This window comes from Crinia signifera, chromosome 6 (genome assembly GCF_055691185.1).
Source record: "Crinia signifera chromosome 6, ASM5569118v1, whole genome shotgun sequence".
Classification (NCBI taxonomy): domain Eukaryota; kingdom Metazoa; phylum Chordata; class Amphibia; order Anura; family Myobatrachidae; genus Crinia; species Crinia signifera.
In genome coordinates this window covers 11,182,661-11,202,147 of record NC_139222.1, presented here as the reverse complement: position 1 = coordinate 11,202,147, position 19,487 = coordinate 11,182,661, and the positions used below count along the sequence as shown (strand labels likewise).

At 49.7% G+C, this 19,487-nt stretch overlaps 2 protein-coding genes across 5 annotated transcripts in view; both read right to left on the bottom strand.

Annotated features, from left to right (window-relative positions):
- LOC146007433 (uncharacterized) overlaps window positions 1-19,487 on the bottom strand; it is a 302,630-nt gene that overhangs the window by 3,306 nt on the left and 279,837 nt on the right. The window lies entirely within an intron of this gene.
- Window positions 126-18,662, bottom strand: LOC146009931 (uncharacterized). Of its 4 annotated transcripts, none has more exons than XM_083150585.1 (4): window positions 18,566-18,662; window positions 14,511-14,590; window positions 9,045-9,156; window positions 126-2,303 (listed from the first exon to the last, which is right to left on the bottom strand). In XM_083150585.1, the coding sequence occupies exons 2-4, from the start codon at window positions 14,529-14,531 to the stop codon at window positions 781-783; spliced, it is 1,656 nt and encodes a 551-aa protein (XP_083006711.1). In that variant the 5' UTR covers window positions 14,532-14,590; window positions 18,566-18,662; the 3' UTR covers window positions 126-780. The 4 variants fall into 4 exon arrangements, with proteins under 4 accessions (XP_083006711.1, XP_083006712.1, XP_083006709.1 ...); XM_083150586.1 differs by having other exon boundaries at window positions 14,523-14,590; XM_083150583.1 differs by lacking the exon at window positions 18,566-18,662 and having other exon boundaries at window positions 14,511-14,998.

Sequence of the window (19,487 nt, the reverse complement as noted above, 5' to 3'; positions counted from 1 at the left end):
TTGTCGACCATAGCCGTGCCAGTGTTTTGCATGTGCCATTTAATCCTGGGGCTGCTGCGAATTGCGGGGGGGGGGGGGGGGGGGGGGCGCTCACCTGGTGGCTGTGGAGTAGCAGTGCTGGGCAACATGGGGAGGCAGAGGGTGTCTGGCACTGTCTGTGGGCTCACTGAGCTGGTTCTCTGTCACATACCTCCCAACATGACCCTCTCCAGGAGGGACACAATGCTCTGTTTCTAGACTTCCCCTTAATATATGATTGCCATCACCTGTTTTAAACAGGTTAATTTATCAGAGAGGTGTTCAGCACAGATGAAGGCAATCACACATTGGGGTTTATTCTAGTTCATTCTTTCTGACAAAATCCTTCTTAGATGGACAAAACCATGTGCACTGCAGGGGGGGCAGATGTAACATGTGCAGAGAGAATTAGATTTGTGTGAGTTATTTTGTTTCTGTGCAGGGAAAATACTGACTGCATGATTTTACACTGCAATATAGATCTCACTTTGAAGAAAAACCCCACCCAAATCTAATTCTCTCTGCACAAGTTACATCTGCCCCACCCGCAGTGCACATGGTTTTGTCCATCTAAGAAGGATTTTGTCAGAAAGAATGAACTAGAATAACCCCCATTAAGAGGAAAGCCCAGGAACAGAGCGTTATACACACACTCACACACTTTGAGTGACAGATGTAGCCAAATATATGAGATTACATGTTAAAATATTCTCATGTTTAATTGTCCGTAGTGCCTGAGGATTGCAGCTAGCCTGTATTATGTCACTGATCTCCCGGATTTTCTCTTGTTCTCTTGTGGATTTTCTGGTGTCTTATAAGATGTGATATCTGTGTAAAACATTTCTCACACTCCAGACATTGAAACGGTTTCTCCCCTGTGTGAGTTCTCTGATGTACAACAAGATCTCCTTTCATCACAAAACATTTTCCACACTCAGAACATGAAAATGGCTTCTCCCCTGTGTGAGTTCTCTGATGTATGACAAATTTTGATTTCTGTGTAAAACATTTACCACATTCAGAGCATTTTAGCAGCTTCTCCCCTGTGTGACGTCTCTGATGTAGCACAAACTCTCCTCTAAAAGCAAAACATTTCTCGCACTCAGAACAGGAAAATGGCTTCTCTCCTGTGTGAATTCTTTGATGTCTGGTAAGTTTTGATTTCTGTGTAAAACATTTACCACATTCAGAGCATGTTAGCAGCTTCTCCCCTGTGTGAATTCTCTGATGTTGTAGAAGATATCCTTTCAAAGCAAAACATTTCTTGCACTCGGAACAGGAAAATGGCTTCTCCCCCGTGTGATGTCTCTGATGGTTTACAAGCTTTCCTTTAACAGCAAAACATTTCTCACACTCAGAACATGAAAATGGCTTCTCCCCTGTGTGATGTCTCTGATGGTTTACAAGCTTTCCTTTAGCAGCAAAACATTTCTCACACTCAGAACATGAAAATGGCTTCTCCCCTGTGTGAATTTTCTGATGTTGTATAAGATATCCTTTCAAAGCAAAACTTTTCTTGCACTCGGAACAGGAAAATGGCTTCTCCCCCGTGTGATGTCTCTGATGGTTTACAAGCTTTCCTTTAACAGCAAAACATTTCTCACACTCAGAACATGAAAATGGCTTCTCCCCTGTGTGAGTTCTTTGATGTAGGACAAGACCTGATTTGTATGTAAAACATTTCCCACACTCAGAGCATGCAAATGGCTTCTCACCCGTGTGATTTCTCTGATGTATAACAAGATGTGCTTTCTGTGCAAAACATTTCCCACATTCAGAGCATGTAAACGGCTTCACCCCTGTGTGAGTTCTCTGATGTATGACAAGTTTTGCTTTCTTTGTAAAACATTTCCCACATTCAGAGCATGTTAGCAGCCTCTCCCCTGTGTGAAGTCTCTGATGTAGTAAAAAATCTCCTCTAAAAGCAAAAGATTTCTCACACTCAGAACAGGAAAATGACTTCTCTCCTGTGTGAGCTTTCTGATGTCTGACAAGTGATGCTTTCGTTGTAAAACATTTCCCACATTCTGAACATGGAAACGGTCTGTGACTTCTCTGATGTTTAACTAACTTTGACTTCCACAGAAAATACTCATTACATTCGCAACAGGCAAATATTTTGGGAGATGTACTAGGTGTACCAACATCACTGTCATCAGTGGCACATTCCTCACTATCGGCGGGAGCGGGCGATGTATCTGCACTGTGGTGGACTGAATGTATAGTTAGAGGAATGCGGTTTTCTCCTGGAGAACTTCCTGTGATGTCATCTTCTATTTTCAAATCTGAAAAACAAAATGGGGTTTATCCATCAGGGTGATTCCTTCTTTGGTGTCCTTGTGCTGGGAATACAATATACGCATGGAAATAGATTTCTTCTTTTTACACCAGGGAACATTTCCAGAGACCCCCTCCCACACTGACAATTGGACGCCCCTGCACTGAAGGGGTTAATCCCTTTGCTGCAGCGCCATCTTTACATGAAAGTGGGTACTACAGCTACCACTGCAGAGGACCTGGTCTGTGTTCAGTGACCAGTTGGTGACAGGGCAGCTGAAAGCCCCAGTAAATAAGGGTGTGTGGCCAGTGGGAGGGGCATGGCCAACTCCAGGCGGCATGGTTATGCCTCTGTACAAAAACTGAGAGGCTGTGCTGCTGCATCGGCCTGTCATCTCTACTCCCACCGCCCAGCTCCCTGAAGCAGAGAGCGAGACCCATACGCCACATGGTAGGAGTCTGGTGGTGGCAGCGATATACCCACCCACTGCGCAGTGGGTGGAGTCAAAAACAGGCTCTGTTACTGACGTTAAGAGGGAATCTCTTTTTTAATTGATTGACAGTCAAATGAAAATGTACTAAATGACTGACTAATTACTGATGAATGCTCCGTATATTTTAGATCAAGAAGTCCATTAAAAGTTATGTTTTAATGAAATAACCAAACCAAGTAAATATACAGAATAAAGAGTGCGCCCAAAAAGGCACATTTGTCTTTCGGTTTGCTTCTTGCAAACACCCCCTTCTACTCAGTTACAAATACTGAATGTGTTGGCGCACCACCAATCCAAGACTACAATAATTTAACAAAGTAGTCCAACATATTGGTCACTCCGATGTTTATCGTAAAATGCAATAAATTCATGTTTTAAGTCTGTGCGGATCCACACCCCCTCTCTTTGTACCACAGAATCCCTTTTTGGCCAGGTCCTGTCAGACCACAATCCGCTATCTGTGGGCCCAACTGATTGCCTGAGAAAACTCGGTCTCCCGGTGTGGGCATCGTGTCAGGGCCCTGCCAGGGAGAGTTATGTAATAACAGCTGCCAGGTGCTGACAAGAGATGGAGGCGTGTCAGGTGGGCGTCGTGCTCTCCCGCCATTGTAATGTAAGGCTCCGGCTGTAAGTCCGGCACTGGGGGCCATTTGTACTGCAGCCGCCGGATGTGGAGACATTAGTGGTTTATTGCTATTTGTCTGGCAGTGATCGGCTATTTGTGATCTCTTGTTAATGTGCCGGCAGCGTCTGCACCTGAGAAGAGGAAACGCCAAGTCTCTGACTTGTGATAAAGTGATTTCTAGCTCCCAGGATAATACTTTCTGTGAGGAATGTGAGGAACAGCCGGTAGCTGTATCTACTCAGCCTCATCTATTGCATGAGATACTGCAGGCCTGGCCAACCTGTGGCTCTCCAGCTGTTGTGACACTACACATCCCAGCATGCCCTCACACAATTCTAGCATTCCCTAATAGCCATACTGTGGCAGGGCATGCTGGGAAGTGTAGTTGGAGAGCCACGGGGTAGCTAGGCCTGAGGTATTTGAATGAAGAAATCCTTTGTGTCCCAAGAGAAATGTTTGGAGCTGCAGGGCAATAAGAGGTCTGGTTTTAACTATGAAGGTGCGGTTTCTTCAGATGAATTATTGGAAGATGATTGAGAAGAAATCTCCAGTGATCATTCAGGAGAAATGAAGGAGGAGGATAATAGAATGTTTAATATCAATATGGTTGAAAGATATAAACCATGAATTATAAATATACGGTGGATCCTTCCGAGTCAAGAACTTTTATTTGCAGATAAAGGCAAAAGAGATGTTTTCCCAGAAAAAGGAGATGTTTTCCTATACATAAAGTAAAGGAGTTAATCTCCAAGGACTGGCAACACTTGGGTAAGAGACAAGTAAAATTATCGAGGGTCGAGCATATGTATCCTATTAGGGATGAACATTTCCTGAACTGGTATACTATACCGAAGGTGGGTGCTGCTGTTGCCTAGCGAACGCCAAGAACTACTATACCTTTGTCCTGTAATGACACTATGGATAGAAGAATGGAGAATTCTTTCATTAAACGGAACTTGTCTTTTGCTGTGGCCCTTACATTGGGTGTATCTCTAGCCTCGGTGTCTAGGGCTCTGGGGCTCTAATAGGCAGAAGAGGTTCTTTTGGAACATTACAACATTGCTTTCGGCAGTCATATAGGAAGAATCCAAGGCAATGACTACAGCAAGTCCCACAAGGCTACAGCATAATATTTCTACAGTATCTGAAAGGAAACAGAGTTTTGGAGTAAAAAAAACAAACAAAGAAGAGTGTAGGAGGATCTGAGGCACCTGAATACATTTCTCAGGGTAAGAAAATTTCGGATGGAGACATTAAAAAAACCAAAGTGGCAGGTCTCAAAAAGAAAGGATTTCCTGAGATCAATAGATCTGAAGGATGCGTACAACCATATACCAGACAGGAAGTTCCTACGATTCTGTATCCAGGACAGACACTACCAGTTACCGGCCTATCCCCTGTCCTAGGGACATTGCCAAGAGAGCAGTGTATTCCGATGTGGCCATACCTACATGATATCCTGACGGCAGCCGGCTCAGAAGAGGATGAGAAAGGACCTAAGTTATCTAATACACTTCCTGCAGCTTCACGGATGGATCATAGACTGGGAAAAGCCAGTTACATCCAACACAGAGCATCGATTCCTGGGTTTACAGACAGACACCAACATTTTAAAGGATAGGAAGACCGGTCCTTAGAGCAGTGATTCCCAAACTTTTTTGAATCATGGCACCCTAGAGCATCAAAATATTTTCAAGGCACCCCTAGGCCAAATGCTTCTTATAGAGAAATTCAGAAAAAAAATATTAGATTAAGTGCATTGTGTTTATATGTCACAGTTATGTGGTGAGGGGCAGCATTTGCTTCTGTTTGTCCACATATGTTAAAATTGGCAGCCACAAGCACTGGTTTTGCCTGGTACATTGACCATAAATAATATGAATTGATCTTGATCCACCAACCCAAGGCACCGCTGCAAGTGTCCTGAGGAACCCCAGGGTGCCTAGGCACACAGTTTGGGAACCACTGCCTTAGAGGGAAGTCTAATATGAGCAAACTTAGGAAAGGCAGAGGATGTCTGGGGGAAATAGGTTACTTCAAAGTACAGAACAAAAACTCGTCTCAGGGTCTTATCAGACAATGTTACTGTAATAGCATCAAGGGGGAACCAAAAGTAGGCCAATAATAGAGACAACAGCAAACATTATGTCCTGGGCAGAGGGAAAACGTGAGGTCCTTAGCAGCAGTTTATGTTCTCGGAGGGAAGAAGACATCGGGAGACTTCCTCAGCAGAAGCAGAGTCCTTCCTGGAGAATGGGACTCGAGCTTCAGAGTTTTCTTACGTATTGTAAACAAGTTTGTGCAGCCTCACGTGGATCTGACGGCAACTCATGTCAACACAAATGTAGACATTCAAGATCACTAGAACGTCGGCAGTGGACATCATCTGAAGTGGACATCTGAAGAGATCACTCAATGACGGCGCAGGCCCTACAATTCTTGTGCAATGGTTTCTCACTAGGACTAGCTGTTTCCACCCTTATGGGATAGATATCGGCATTAAGTGTGGTCCTGGATAGGAGATTAGCGGACAATAACCTAATTAACAAGTTATGCAAGGCCATTAAACAACGCGTCCACCCATCACATCCATTGTGGCTCCTTCAGACTTGAATCCAGTTCTCAGATCATTGATGAAACAACCATTTGAACCGTTACTAGAAACTCCTCCCATATTCCTGACTTGGAAGATCGTATTTCTAGTAGCAGCTACGTCTGTGAGGAGAGCGAGGGGCAGATTTATTAAGATCAGTCAAGAGATAAACTGTCTGTTTTCTATCACCGGCCAATCAGCTCCTACCTGTGAAGTTACAGGCTTGGTTTGAAAAATGACAGGTAGGAGCTGATTGGCCGGTGATAGAAAACAGACAGTTTATCTCTTGACTGATCTTAATAAATCTGCCCCTGTGTTACAGGCCTTGTGGGTGGAAGAACCATACTTACACGTTTCCGTATATGGTGGTACATAGGACTCGTCCTAACATTCTACCCAAGGAGGTTGCTGCTTTCCTTCTGATATTTCCCGCTTCTTATACTGAACTTAATAACAAGAGGAGGAAGACTGGAAGACATCTAGTCTGAGGTAGTAACATTTACCTCAATAGACTAAAGGACATTCGTCATCCCAGAAGGAAGTCAGAAAGTCTGGTTTGTGGGAGCACAACCTATCTCCAGATGGCTGAGAGACCTAATTACATTCATATACAAGAACAAAGGACGAGATGTTCCGGATGTAATTAATGCAAACTCGGCCAGGGCTACGGTGACGTCATGGGCTAGGAAGGCGCGGGCGTCTATAAGGGACATTAGTGATGCAGCAACCTGGTCACCTATACATACGTTCTCTAACCGCTACGCTTTATATGTCTCTACTGCCCACTGTGTGGATCACGTCTTGCATCGTGCCCTTGCTAAATAAACCAGATTACATTATTCTGCTTTGGTTTGTCCCATTGTTATGGCCGCCATGGGGATCGTAGAAGGAAGCAGCGATAATTCCAGTTCTTCTTATACATCCCATGGCAGCCATCACATCGCCCTCTCCTTGTAGTGTTTCTCCAGGGACCTAAATACAGAGGAGGGGGCGGGATAAGAGATTAGGGCAGTGACAGAGGAGGGGGCGGGATAAGAGATTAGGGCAGTGACAGAGGAGGGAGCGGGATAAGAGATTAGGGCAGTGACAGAGGAGGGGGCGGGATAAGAGATTAGGGCAGTGACAGAGGAGGGGGCGGGGTAAGAGATTAGGGCAGTGACAGAGGAGGGGGCGGGATAAGAGATTAGGGCAGTGACAGAGGAGGGAGCGGGATAAGAGATTAGGGCAGTGACAGAGGAGGGAGCGGGATAAGAGATTAGGGCAGTGACAGAGGAGGGAGCGGGATAAGAGATTAGGGCAGTGACAGAGGAGGGAGCGGGATAAGAGATTAGGGCAGTGACAGAGGAGGGGGCGGGATAAGAGATTAGGGCAGTGACAGAGGAGGGGGCGGGATAAGAGACTAGGGGCAGTGACAGAGGAGGGGGCGGGATAAGAGATTAGGGCAGTGAAAGAGGAGGGAGTGGGATAAGAGATTAGGGCAGTGACAGAGGAGGGGGCGGGATAAGAGATTAGGGGCAGTGACAGAGGAGGGGGCGGGATAATAGATTAGGGCAGTGACAGAGGAGGGGGCGGGATAAGAGATTAGGGCAGTGACAGAGGAGGGGGCGGGATAAGAGATTAGGGCAGTGACAGAGGAGGGGGCGGGGTAAGAGATTAGGGCAGTGACAGAGGAGGGGGCGGGATAAGAGATTAGGGCAGTGACAGAGGAGGGAGCGGGATAAGAGATTAGGGCAGTGACAGAGGAGGGAGCGGGATAAGAGATTAGGGCAGTGACAGAGGAGGGGGCGGGATAAGAGATTAGGGCAGTGACAGAGGAGGGGGCGGGATAAGAGATTAGGGGCAGTGACAGAGGAGGGGGCGGGATAAGAGATTAGGGCAGTGACAGAGGAGGGGGCGGGATAAGAGATTAGAGCAGTGACAGAGGAGAGGGCGGGATAAGAGATTAGGGCAGTGACAGAGGAGGGGGCGGGATAAGAGATTAGGGCAGTGACAGAGGAGGGGGCGGGATAAGAGATTAGGGCAGTGACAGAGGAGGGAGCGGGATAAGAGATTAGGGCAGTGACAGAGGAGGGGGCGGGATAAGAGATTAGAGCAGTGACAGAGGAGGGGGCGGGATAAGAGATTAGGGCAGTGACAGAGGAGGGGGCGGGATAAGAGATTAGAGCAGTGACAGAGGAGGGGGCGAAATAAGAGATTAGGGCAGTGACAGAGGAGGGGGCGGGATAAGAGATTAGGGGCAGTGACAGAGGAGGGGGCAGGATAAGAGATTAGGGCAGTGAGAGGAGGGGGCGGGATTAGAGATTAGGGGCAGTGACAGAGGAGGGGGTGGGGTAAGAGATTAGGGCAGTGACAGAGGAGGGGGCGGGATAAGAGATTAGGGCAGTGACCGAGGAGGGGGCGGGATAAGAGATTAGGGCAGTGACAGAGGAGGGGGCGGGATAAGAGATTAGGGCAGTGACAGAGGAGGGGGCGGGATAAGAGATTAGGGCAGTGACAGAGGAGGGGGCGGGATAAGAGATTAGGGCAGTGACAGAGGAGGGGGCGGGATAAGAGATTAGGGGCAGTGACAGAGGAGGGAGCGGGATAAGAGATGAGGGCAGTGACAGAGGAGGGGGCGGGATAAGAGATTAGGGCAGTGACAGAGGAGGGGGCGGGATAAGAGATTAGGGGCAGTGACCGAGGAGGGGGCGGGATTAGAGATTAGGGGCAGTGACCGAGGAGGGGGCGGGATTAGAGATTAGGGGCAGTGACAGAGGAGGGGGTGGGGTAAGAGATTAGGGCAGTGACAGAGGAGGGGGCAGAATAAGAGATTAGGGCAGTGACCGAGGAGGGGGCGGGATAAGAGATTAGGGCAGTGACCGATGAGGGGGCGGGATAAGAGATTGATGTAGTGACTGAACATATGCAGCTCTTTGTATGTGTAGTGGCAGATGTACTAAGCAACCAATCAGCTCCTGTCATTTTTCAAACACCACCCATAACATGGCAGCTAGGAGCTGATTGGCTGGTACTATACCACGCCCCTTATATTACTTACCTGTGCTGATACATGTAGGGATCTCCTCCTCCTTACACGGCTGATCTCCCCTCACATACGTCTCCTCTTCTCCTTCTAGGTTCTCCTCTTTAATATTAGTCAGAGCTTCCTCCTATTACCCCACAATACAATGAGATACAGGAGTAATGGTCAGTAATGCAGAATACACAGAAGTCTATCAGTAAGACGCACACAGCCGCTGTACAGCAGGAAGTCACTGGTGTGTGATGGGAGCTAATCTCTATCTATGTGATACATGTGCAATGACATGTATGATCTGTGCACATAACACGGGTCTATGTTACACATAATTACTATGTACAGGCTTTAGTACAGGGGACATTGGTTTGCAGATTGGGGAAGAGATGGTATTTCCCTGTGTCTGGTTATTACTTAGGCCTAGGTCCTACCTGCTGCCACCCTCGGTCCTATCCCAGCTACAGCACCGGGGATCACATGCCTGTGTTCCCCTGTGGTAGACACCTGCCCCGGGGAGTGCTGTCACCTCGGGGGATATATTCCCCCGGAGTACGGCCATCGGCGTGGAGGACCTACATGACCGCCATATATCCATCAGGGTGATTCCTTGTAAGGGGATCAGTGGCAGTTTTACTACCGGACCTTCCATCATCCACCACCAACAGACCCCGGGGATCCTGACTCTCTGATATGTGATGTCAGGTGGAGTGGACGACGTGTAGCGTGACCTAGATCTAGTGCGTGACCTCCCAACATCGGTCCAGGTCCCAGTGAGCCTTTGATTCAGCCATCTGGGAGGTCCCGTGGGTCCTCTGCTTGCCCCTGCTAACATGTCCCGTAGTGTTATCCTTGTCTCCCCGGTGCCTCCTATCCCTCCTCATCATACAGCCTTCCCTTTACTCATCTGTAAGGGGAATATTCTATTATCCCTCAGGCTAATTTGGATGATGAAAACGAACGAATATCAGAAACTATTTGGTGATGCAGGTGGGAACTGTACTAAGATGGAAGTTAAAATTTACATAGGATGTTGCTATAGGCAACCAAGGCTCCTGTGTTCGTAATAGATATGTCTATTAGAGTGATGTCACTGTGATGCTCCCAGACCCCCTCACCTCCCCAGTCAGGTCCCTGTGTCAGTAATAGAGATAAGAGTGATGTCACTGTGACGCTCCCAGGCCCCCTCACCTCCCCAGTCAGGTCCCTGTGTCAGTAATAGAGATAAGAGTGATGTCACTGTGACGCTCCCAGACCCCCTCACATCCCCGGTCAGGTCCCTGTGTCAGTAATAGAGATAAGAGTGATGTCACTGTGACGCTCCCAGACCCCCTCACATCCCCGGTCAGGTCCCTGTGTCAGTAATAGAGATAAGAGTGATGTCACTGTGACGCTCCCAGACCCCCTCACCTCCCCGGTCAGGTCCCTGTGTCAGTAATAGAGATAGGAGTGATGTCACTGTGACGCTCCCAGACCCCCTCACCTCCCCAGTCAGGTCCCTGTGTCAGTAATAGAGATAAGAGTGATGTCACTGTGACGCTCCCAGACCCCCTCACCTCCCCGGTCAGGTCCCTGTGTCAGTAATAGAGATAATAGTGATGTCACTGTGACGTTCCCAGACCCCCTCACCTCCACAGTCAGGTCCCTGTGTCAGTAATAGAGATAAGAGTGATGTCACTGTGACGCTCCCAGACCCCCTCACCTCCCCGGTCAGGTCCCTGTGTCAGTAATAGAGATAAGAGTGATGTCACTGTGACGCTCCCAGACCCCCTCACCTCCCCGGTCAGGTCCCTGTGTCAGTAATAGAGATAATAGTGATGTCACTGTGACGCTCCCAGACCCCCTCACCTCCCCGGTCAGGTCCCTGTGTCAGTAATAGAGATAAGAGTGATGTCACTGTGACGCTCCCAGACCCCCTCACCTCCCCGGTCAGGTCCCTGTGTCAGTAATAGGGATAAGAGTGTCGTCACTGTGACACTCCCAGACCCCCTCACCTCCCCAGTCAGGTCCCTGTGTCAGTAATAGAGATAAGAGTGATGTCACTGTGACACTCCCAGACCCTCTCACCTCCCCAGTCAGGTCCCTGTGTCAGCAACAGAGATAAGAGTGATGTCACTGTGACGCTCCCAGACCCTCTCACCTCCCAAGTCAGGTCCCTGTGTCAGTGATAGAGATAAGAGTAATGTCACTGTGACGCTCCCAGACCCTCTCACCTCCCCGGTCAGGTCCCTGTGTCAGTAATAGAGATAAGAGTGATGTCACTGTGACACTCCCAGACCCCCTCACCTCCCCGGTCAGGTCTCTGTGTCAGTGATAGAGATAAGAGTGATGTCACTGTGATGCTCCCAGATCCCGTCACCTCCCCAGTCAGGTCCCTGTGTCAGTAATAGAGATAAGAGTGACGTCACTGTGACGCTCCCAGACCCCCTCACCTCCCCAGTCAAGTCCCTGTGTCAGTAATACAGATAAGAGTGATGTCACTGTGACGCTCCCAGACCCCCTCACCTCCCCAGTCACGTCCCCGTGTCAGTGATAGAGATAAGAGTGATGTCACTGTGACGCTCCCAGACCCCCTCACCTCCCCAGTCAGGTCCCTGTGTCAGTAATAGAGATAAGAGTGACATCACTGTGACGCTCCCAGACCCCCATTACCTCCCCGGTCAGGTCCCTGTGTCAGTGATAGAGATAAGAGTAATGTCTCTGTGACGCTCCCAGACCCTCTCACCTCCCCAGTCAGGTACCTGTGTCAGTAACAGAGATAAGAGTGATGTCACTGTGACACTCCCAGACCCCCCTCACCTCCCCAGTCAGGTCCCTGTGTCAGTAATAGAGTTAACAGTGATGTCACTGTGACGCTCCCAGACCCTCTCACCTCCCCAGTCAGGTCCTTGTGTCAGTAACAGAGATAAGAGTGATGTCATTGTGACGCTCCCAGACCCTCTCACCTCCCCAGTCAGGTCCCTGTGTCAGTAACAGAGATAAGAGTGATGTCACTCTGACTCCCCCAGACCCCCTCACCTCCCCAGTCAGGTCCCCGTGTCAGTTATAGAGATAATAGTGATGTCACTGTGACGCTCCCAGACCCCCTCACCTCCCCAGTCAGGTCCCTGTGTCAGTAATAGAGATAAGAGTGATGTCACTGTGACGCTCCCAGACCCCCTCACCTCCCTGTCAGGTCCCTGTGTCAGTAATAGTGGTAAGAGTGATGTCACTGTGACGCTCCCAGCCCCCCTCACCTCCCCGGTCAGGTCCCTGTGTCAGTAATAGAGATAATAGTGATGTCACTGTGACGCTCCCAGACCCCCTCACCTCCCCGGTCAGGTCCCTGTGTCAGTAATAGAGATAAGAGTGATGTCACTGTGACGCTCCCAGACCCCCTCACCTCCCCGGTCAGGTCCCTGTGTCAGTAATAGGGATAAGAGTGTCGTCACTGTGACACTCCCAGACCCCCTCACCTCCCCAGTCAGGTCCCTGTGTCAGTAATAGAGATAAGAGTGATGTCACTGTGACACTCCCAGACCCTCTCACCTCCCCAGTCAGGTCCCTGTGTCAGCAACAGAGATAAGAGTGATGTCACTGTGACGCTCCCAGACCCTCTCACCTCCCAAGTCAGGTCCCTGTGTCAGTGATAGAGATAAGAGTAATGTCACTGTGACGCTCCCAGACCCTCTCACCTCCCCGGTCAGGTCCCTGTGTCAGTAATAGAGATAAGAGTGATGTCACTGTGACACTCCCAGACCCCCTCACCTCCCCGGTCAGGTCTCTGTGTCAGTGATAGAGATAAGAGTGATGTCACTGTGATGCTCCCAGATCCCGTCACCTCCCCAGTCAGGTCCCTGTGTCAGTAATAGAGATAAGAGTGACGTCACTGTGACGCTCCCAGACCCCCTCACCTCCCCAGTCAAGTCCCTGTGTCAGTAATACAGATAAGAGTGATGTCACTGTGACGCTCCCAGACCCCCTCACCTCCCCAGTCACGTCCCCGTGTCAGTGATAGAGATAAGAGTGATGTCACTGTGACGCTCCCAGACCCCCTCACCTCCCCAGTCAGGTCCCTGTGTCAGTAATAGAGATAAGAGTGACATCACTGTGACGCTCCCAGACCCCCATTACCTCCCCGGTCAGGTCCCTGTGTCAGTGATAGAGATAAGAGTAATGTCTCTGTGACGCTCCCAGACCCTCTCACCTCCCCAGTCAGGTACCTGTGTCAGTAACAGAGATAAGAGTGATGTCACTGTGACACTCCCAGACCCCCCTCACCTCCCCAGTCAGGTCCCTGTGTCAGTAATAGAGTTAACAGTGATGTCACTGTGACGCTCCCAGACCCTCTCACCTCCCCAGTCAGGTCCTTGTGTCAGTAACAGAGATAAGAGTGATGTCATTGTGACGCTCCCAGACCCTCTCACCTCCCCAGTCAGGTCCCTGTGTCAGTAACAGAGATAAGAGTGATGTCACTCTGACTCCCCCAGACCCCCTCACCTCCCCAGTCAGGTCCCCGTGTCAGTTATAGAGATAATAGTGATGTCACTGTGACGCTCCCAGACCCCCTCACCTCCCCAGTCAGGTCCCTGTGTCAGTAATAGAGATAAGAGTGATGTCACTGTGACGCTCCCTGACCCCCTCACCTCCCCAGTCAGGTCCCTGTGTCAGTAATAGAGATAGGAGTGATGTCACTGTGACGCTCTCAGACCCCCTCACCTCCCCAGTCAGCTCCCTGTGTCAGTAACAGAGATAAGAGTGATGTCACTCGGACTCCCCCAGACCCCCTCACCTCCCCAGTCAGGTTCCTGTGTCAGTAATAGAGATAAGAGTGATGTCACTGTTATGCTCCCAGACTCCCTCACCTCCCCGGTCAGGTCCCTGTGTCAGTAATAGAGATAAGAGTGATGTCACTGTGACACTCCCAGACCCCCTCACCTCCCCAGTCAGGTTCCTGTGTCAGTAATAGAGATAAGAGTGATGTCACTGTGACGCTCCCAGACCCCCTCACCTCCCCGGTCAGGTCCCTGTGTCAGTAATAGAGATAAGAGTGATGTCACTGTGACGCTCCCAGACCCCCTCACCTCCCCAGTCAGGTCCCTGTGTCAGTAATAGAGATAAGAGTGATGTCACTGTGACGCTCCCAGACCCCCTCACCTCCCTGTCAGGTCCCTGTGTCAGTAATAGTGGTAAGAGTGATGTCACTGTGACGCTCCCAGCCCCCCTCACCTCCCCGGTCAGGTCCCTGTGTCAGTGATAGAGATAAGAGTGACATCACTGTGACGCTCCCAGACCCCCTCACCTCCCCGGTCAGGTCCCTGTGTTAGTAATAGAGATAAGAGTGATGTCACTGTGACGCTCCCAGACCCCCTCACCTCCCCGGTCAGGTCCCTGTGTTAGTAATAGAGATAAGAGTGATGTCACTGTGACGCTCCCAGACCCCCTCACCTCCCCAGTCAGGTCCCTGTGTCAGTAATAGAGATAAGAGTGATGTCACATTTGACCTCTGACCTTGTATATTACCATTTCCATGATGGCGTCTCTACAGTCCTCTGTGTAACGTCTTGTTCGCGTCTCGCAGCGTAATCCCTCTGCCAATAGGGGAGAATAAACACACATGTAAACGGAAGTAAAAGAACGGAGCCGTAGCACAATGTGCATAAAGTGACAATAAGCAGCACAAAGTCCCCTAATACCGGGAACACGACCCCCCCCACGCTGCATTCTGTAGTAGGGTAGAGGGACTATGGCCGGCGCTAGCGTCCAGTGAGGATGTCATAATACCACACATACCCCCATTAGGATTAATAACGTATGTACCAATAATTACCCCAAATTACAGGACATAAATGTAAACAAGTTATTGTATACAAACTACATACATAATACACACATACATAGTGATAGCAGGGGCGGTGACCAATAGCAGCCTGGCACCAGGTGTGGGAGCTGCGGTGGGATTAGGAACCGTGGGTGGTCCCGGTATTAGTGGCTTGGCCCCATCCTGACGCGTTTTGTACACAGAGACCCTCCATCCTGTACGGAGAGCACGCGCATTACAATCCGGGGTATTTATACATCTTACAGGCTCTGACTGCGCCACTGGGGAAATCCCGTTAAAACAGAAATAACGTATCAATAATTCTATGCTTTTGTTATACTCTGTTTTCTCAAATACTGTTATTATTGCTGCCGATGGTGTTAGCTTGTTGCACAAGGTACTAGCCACAGCGTATGAGGCCTACCCGTTAGAAGCAGCAACCATTTTGGCAATCATGACTTGCATAAAAATATTATAAAATGGCTGAAGACACAGAACGGTGCTGTAAAAGTAATTTCTTATGGAGAACAGCTAGTCTCCACAAACTTAATAATATGGGAACAGGGCCACACATGCGTAGACCCCAAGGCCACTGAATCTTTGCCTAGTAACAAGGGAGTTGGGTGTTGGGTTAATTATGACATCATGATTGAAAGCAGAGCTTGCCAATAATGCCCCTTTCAGACCGCACTTTAAAAACGGTATATTGCCGTTTTTTTACCGTTTTAAAACGGTAATGTGTGCGGTCTGAAAGGTGCAGGACCACTTAACCGGTTAGAAAACGCGCGGGGGGGGTCGACACGCGCGGGGGGGGTCGACACGCGCGGGGGGGGCGTCGACATGCGCGGGGGGGCCGTCGACACGATCTCGGTCGACACGCGCGAGGGGGGGGGGGAGCTGCACGGAGGGGAGGGCTGAAGGCTGCACTGGCTTTGACCCTGTATTTGGAAAGTTTCCAAAAACGGGTCTGCCAGTGTCAAAAAATCGGCACTTAAACGGTAATATACCGTTTAAGTGCTGCGGTGTGAAAGGGGTTTTATCTGGCAGACCCGTTTTTGGAAACGTTTCCAAATACAGGGTCAAAGCCAGTTATGCGGTCTGAAAGCAGCATAAGACTCAATGCTTATGAGTAATTAATGAATGTGATTAAGGTTTAAATATCAGAGTTAGAGAAGGAAGAAAGACAGTTGAGGAAGAACAGGCCAACAGGGGGCGGGAGGTAACTATGAAGGAGGTTTAATCATGGCTGATCACTGTCCTTGAAAGGTGTCCATTTTGATTTGATTTAGAATTACTGTTTAAGTATTAGCTAATCAATTTTATGTTTCTTGTGTTAGTCTGCATTTGCAAATACCTGTCATGAAGCTATTCTTAAAGTAAAGCATTGTCATACATTTTATAACAAGGTTGTGTTGGTGTGCAATCATTTCAGCGTTGCCGTTATATTTAAAGGTTATAAAGTAAATATACATAAGTTTGGGTTATCAATCATATCTAGCGTTATCACCCCGATAGGCCCTACTTATTCTTAGGCTCTTTTCCATGTGGGCGTGGTCTGCGGCCCCGGCGTCAGTTACTATATCGGCTGTATTAGCTGTCCCGGCCGGCTGTGGCCTGCGCTGTATCCGGAATCTGGGATGACGATCAGCGGGGGAGGAGTGGAGCTGCAGCTGCGGATTAGAAGCGACAGGCTCCGTCAGGGACAGTAGTACGGCATCACTGATCTCACTACCTGGAAGTATCAGTGTGCACTGCTGACGCCAGCGGGAGTCCAACTAGAGTAACAGATGTCAGAGCACAGCAGCATTTATCTGTGCAAGTAGCGCACGCAGTGGGGAGGTGGGGAGGGGGGGGTTATGAGTACCTAGGACCCCTCCTGATGGACCACTTTTTTTTTATGCTGACACCCGCTGCCCGCGATCGTAGCTCCACCCCCCATGGCATTTTACTGCAAGCCTGTGGGGCGATGACAAACGCGATATGCTATTTTCATCAAGTTAACTTGGCTCCACCTCCCCACAGGCCAGCAAATTGCGGTACAATGCTGCCAAGGGTGTGGCCTAATTATGTAAGACGCTTGGTCACTAGTGGTGTAACTATAGATGGTGCAGGGGGTGCACTGGCTGTGGGGCACAGCTGTTCCAGGGGCTGCACCACGCTCTCACTTCCCACCAGCTGTGGCAGCAGGGCAGCACTGAGCCGGTGGTACCAACATGGAGCATTCATCACCTACCAGTCCCCCCTCCCCGACAGCAAGCTGCACATGCACACCAACAGCTCCATGATCCAGCAACAGAAGAGCGGCAGTAGATGTATGTACGAACGGGAACGGCAGTGCATGCATGTATGAAATAGGAGCGGCAGTGTATGTATGTATGAATGGGAGCGGCAGTGCATGCATGTATGATTGGGAGCGGCAGTAGATGTATGTACGAACGGGAGCGGCAGGGCATGCATGTATGATTGGGAGCGGCAGTAGATGTATGTACGAACGGGAGCGGCAGGGCATGCATGTATGATTGGGAGCGGCAGTAAATGTATGTACGAACGGGAACGGCAGTGCATGCATGTATGAAATAGGAGCGGCAGGGCACGCATGTTTGTATGAACGGGAGCGGCAGGGCACGCATGTATGATTGGGAGTGGTAGGTCACGCATGTATGATTGGGAGCGGTAGGTCACGCATGTATGATTGGGAGCGGCAGGTCACGCATGTATGATTGGTAGCGGCAGGTCACGCATGTATGATTGGGAGCGGCAGGTCACGCATGTATGATTGGGAGTGGCAGGGCACGCATGTACGAATGGGAGCGGCAGGGCACGTATGTACGAATGGGGGAGGCAGAGCATGCATGTACGAATGGGGGAGGCAGGGCACGCATGTATGAATGGGAGCGGCAGTGCACGCATGTATGAATGGGAGCAGCAGGGCAGGCATATATGAATGGGGGAGGCAGAGCACGCATGTACGAATGGGAGCAGTAGGGCACGCATGTACGAATGGGAGCAGCAGGGCACGCATGTATGAATTGGGCCGGTATATATATATATATATATATATATATATATATATATATATATAGATAGATAGATAGAGAAGCGGCGTGGGGTCCCGGCACTCCGTGGTGCACGCTATTAGCTTAGCGGCAATGTATAGAGGTGGTGCGGTGGGACTTCAAATAAGATAAACAGGAGACGTTTTAGAGTTCAACGTTTCAACGCTTGATGCATTTTTATCAAGAACAATATTGTTCTTGATAAAACGCATCAAGCGTTGAAACGTTGAACTCTAAAACGTCTCCTGTTTATCTTATTTGAAGTCCCGAGTCCTGCCGCATCGCATCGCCTCTCTCTCTCTATATATATATGTGTGTGTGCGTGTAAATGTAATGGACAAAAAGTTTATTTTAGATATTCCAGATACCACGCCCATTTATGAGAACACGCCCACTTTTCCGGGAGCGCGGTACCACGGGGGTTGATATATCCAGGAATCAATTGATGGTGGAAAGTTATACACTTCACCACCATCGATGTAGCAAGTCTCGGGCATCATACCATCGATGATCGAGGACCAGGCCCTACCTCCCCCCACACACACAGGTGTAACCTGTAATAGGGACTGTGCGGGCTCCTTCTTCCCATCCCCCGCACCCAGACCATCCTCATCCTCACACCCCGCCATGCTCACCCCCAGTGCCGCCTCTCCCCCCGCCGGCAGCCGCTCCCCGGGGCTCTGACTCACAGTCTCACACTATGTGCACCGCCGTCTGCTGCTTTCTTCTGCCGGAGACTACAGGAAAATGGCCGCCGCTAGTTCTCAGTGAGGACACTTTACCATCACTCTAGTAACTGAAATGCTACAAACATGTCCTAATGTCGTCACTTCAGCGACTCCGACGAATGCTGACGTTTGCTACCTATATGCTCTGCAACAGCGGCCATTTTCCTGTAGTCTCCTGCAGAGGTGAGGTCAGCTGCTGCGGCGGCGGTGTCGTGTGTGTGTGTGTAAGCGGCTGCCGGCGGGGGGAGAGGCGGCACTGGGGGTGAGGATGATGATGGTCTGGGTGCGGTGGATGGGAAGAAGGAGCCCGCACAGTCCCTATTACAGGTTACACATGTGTGTGTGTGGGGGGAGGTAGGGCCTGGTCCTCCATCATCGATGGTATAAAGTCCGGTGCTAGAGACTTGCTACATCGATGGTGCAGAACTGTAACTTTCCACCATCGATTGTACTATCAGTGGGCTGATCTGATGGTAGCTCCCCCCACCAGCATTGTGTATGTGTACCAATGGTGCATGTGATCCGGTGAGATCCTATATCTGACCAATCAGGAGCTTGTAAGACTTTTAAATACCCCAGAAGGATGATGGGTCTCTGTGTACAAAATGCATCAGGATGGCGCCAAACCACTAATACCAGGACCCCCCGCGCTTCCTAATCCCACCGCGGTGCCCACACCTGGTGCCAGGCTGCTATTGGTCACCACCCCTGCTATCACGGGTGTAGATCATCATAGGCGAATCTAGAATTATGGTAATGGGTGGTCCCAGATCTAGACATAACAGCAGGGAGACCTTTGCGCGGCGTAGCCGCGCGTCAAAAAGGGGGCATGGCCTCATGGGAAGGAGGCGTGGCATCACAAAAAGGGGTGTGGTATTACACT

Excerpts from the sequence above, each read along its gene's own strand:
- LOC146009931 (XM_083150583.1), bottom strand. The coding sequence starts at position 14,723 with ATGCAGCGTGGGGGGGGTCGTGTTCCCGGTATTAGGGGACTTTGTGCT. Across the intron at positions 9,157-14,510 it reads TGGAAATGGTAATATACAAG|GAGGAAGCTCTGACTAATAT; the intron begins GTCAGAGGTCAA and ends GTGGGGTAATAG. Across the intron at positions 2,304-9,044 it reads CCCTACATGTATCAGCACAG|ATTTGAAAATAGAAGATGAC; the intron begins GTAAGTAATATA and ends TTTGTTTTTCAG.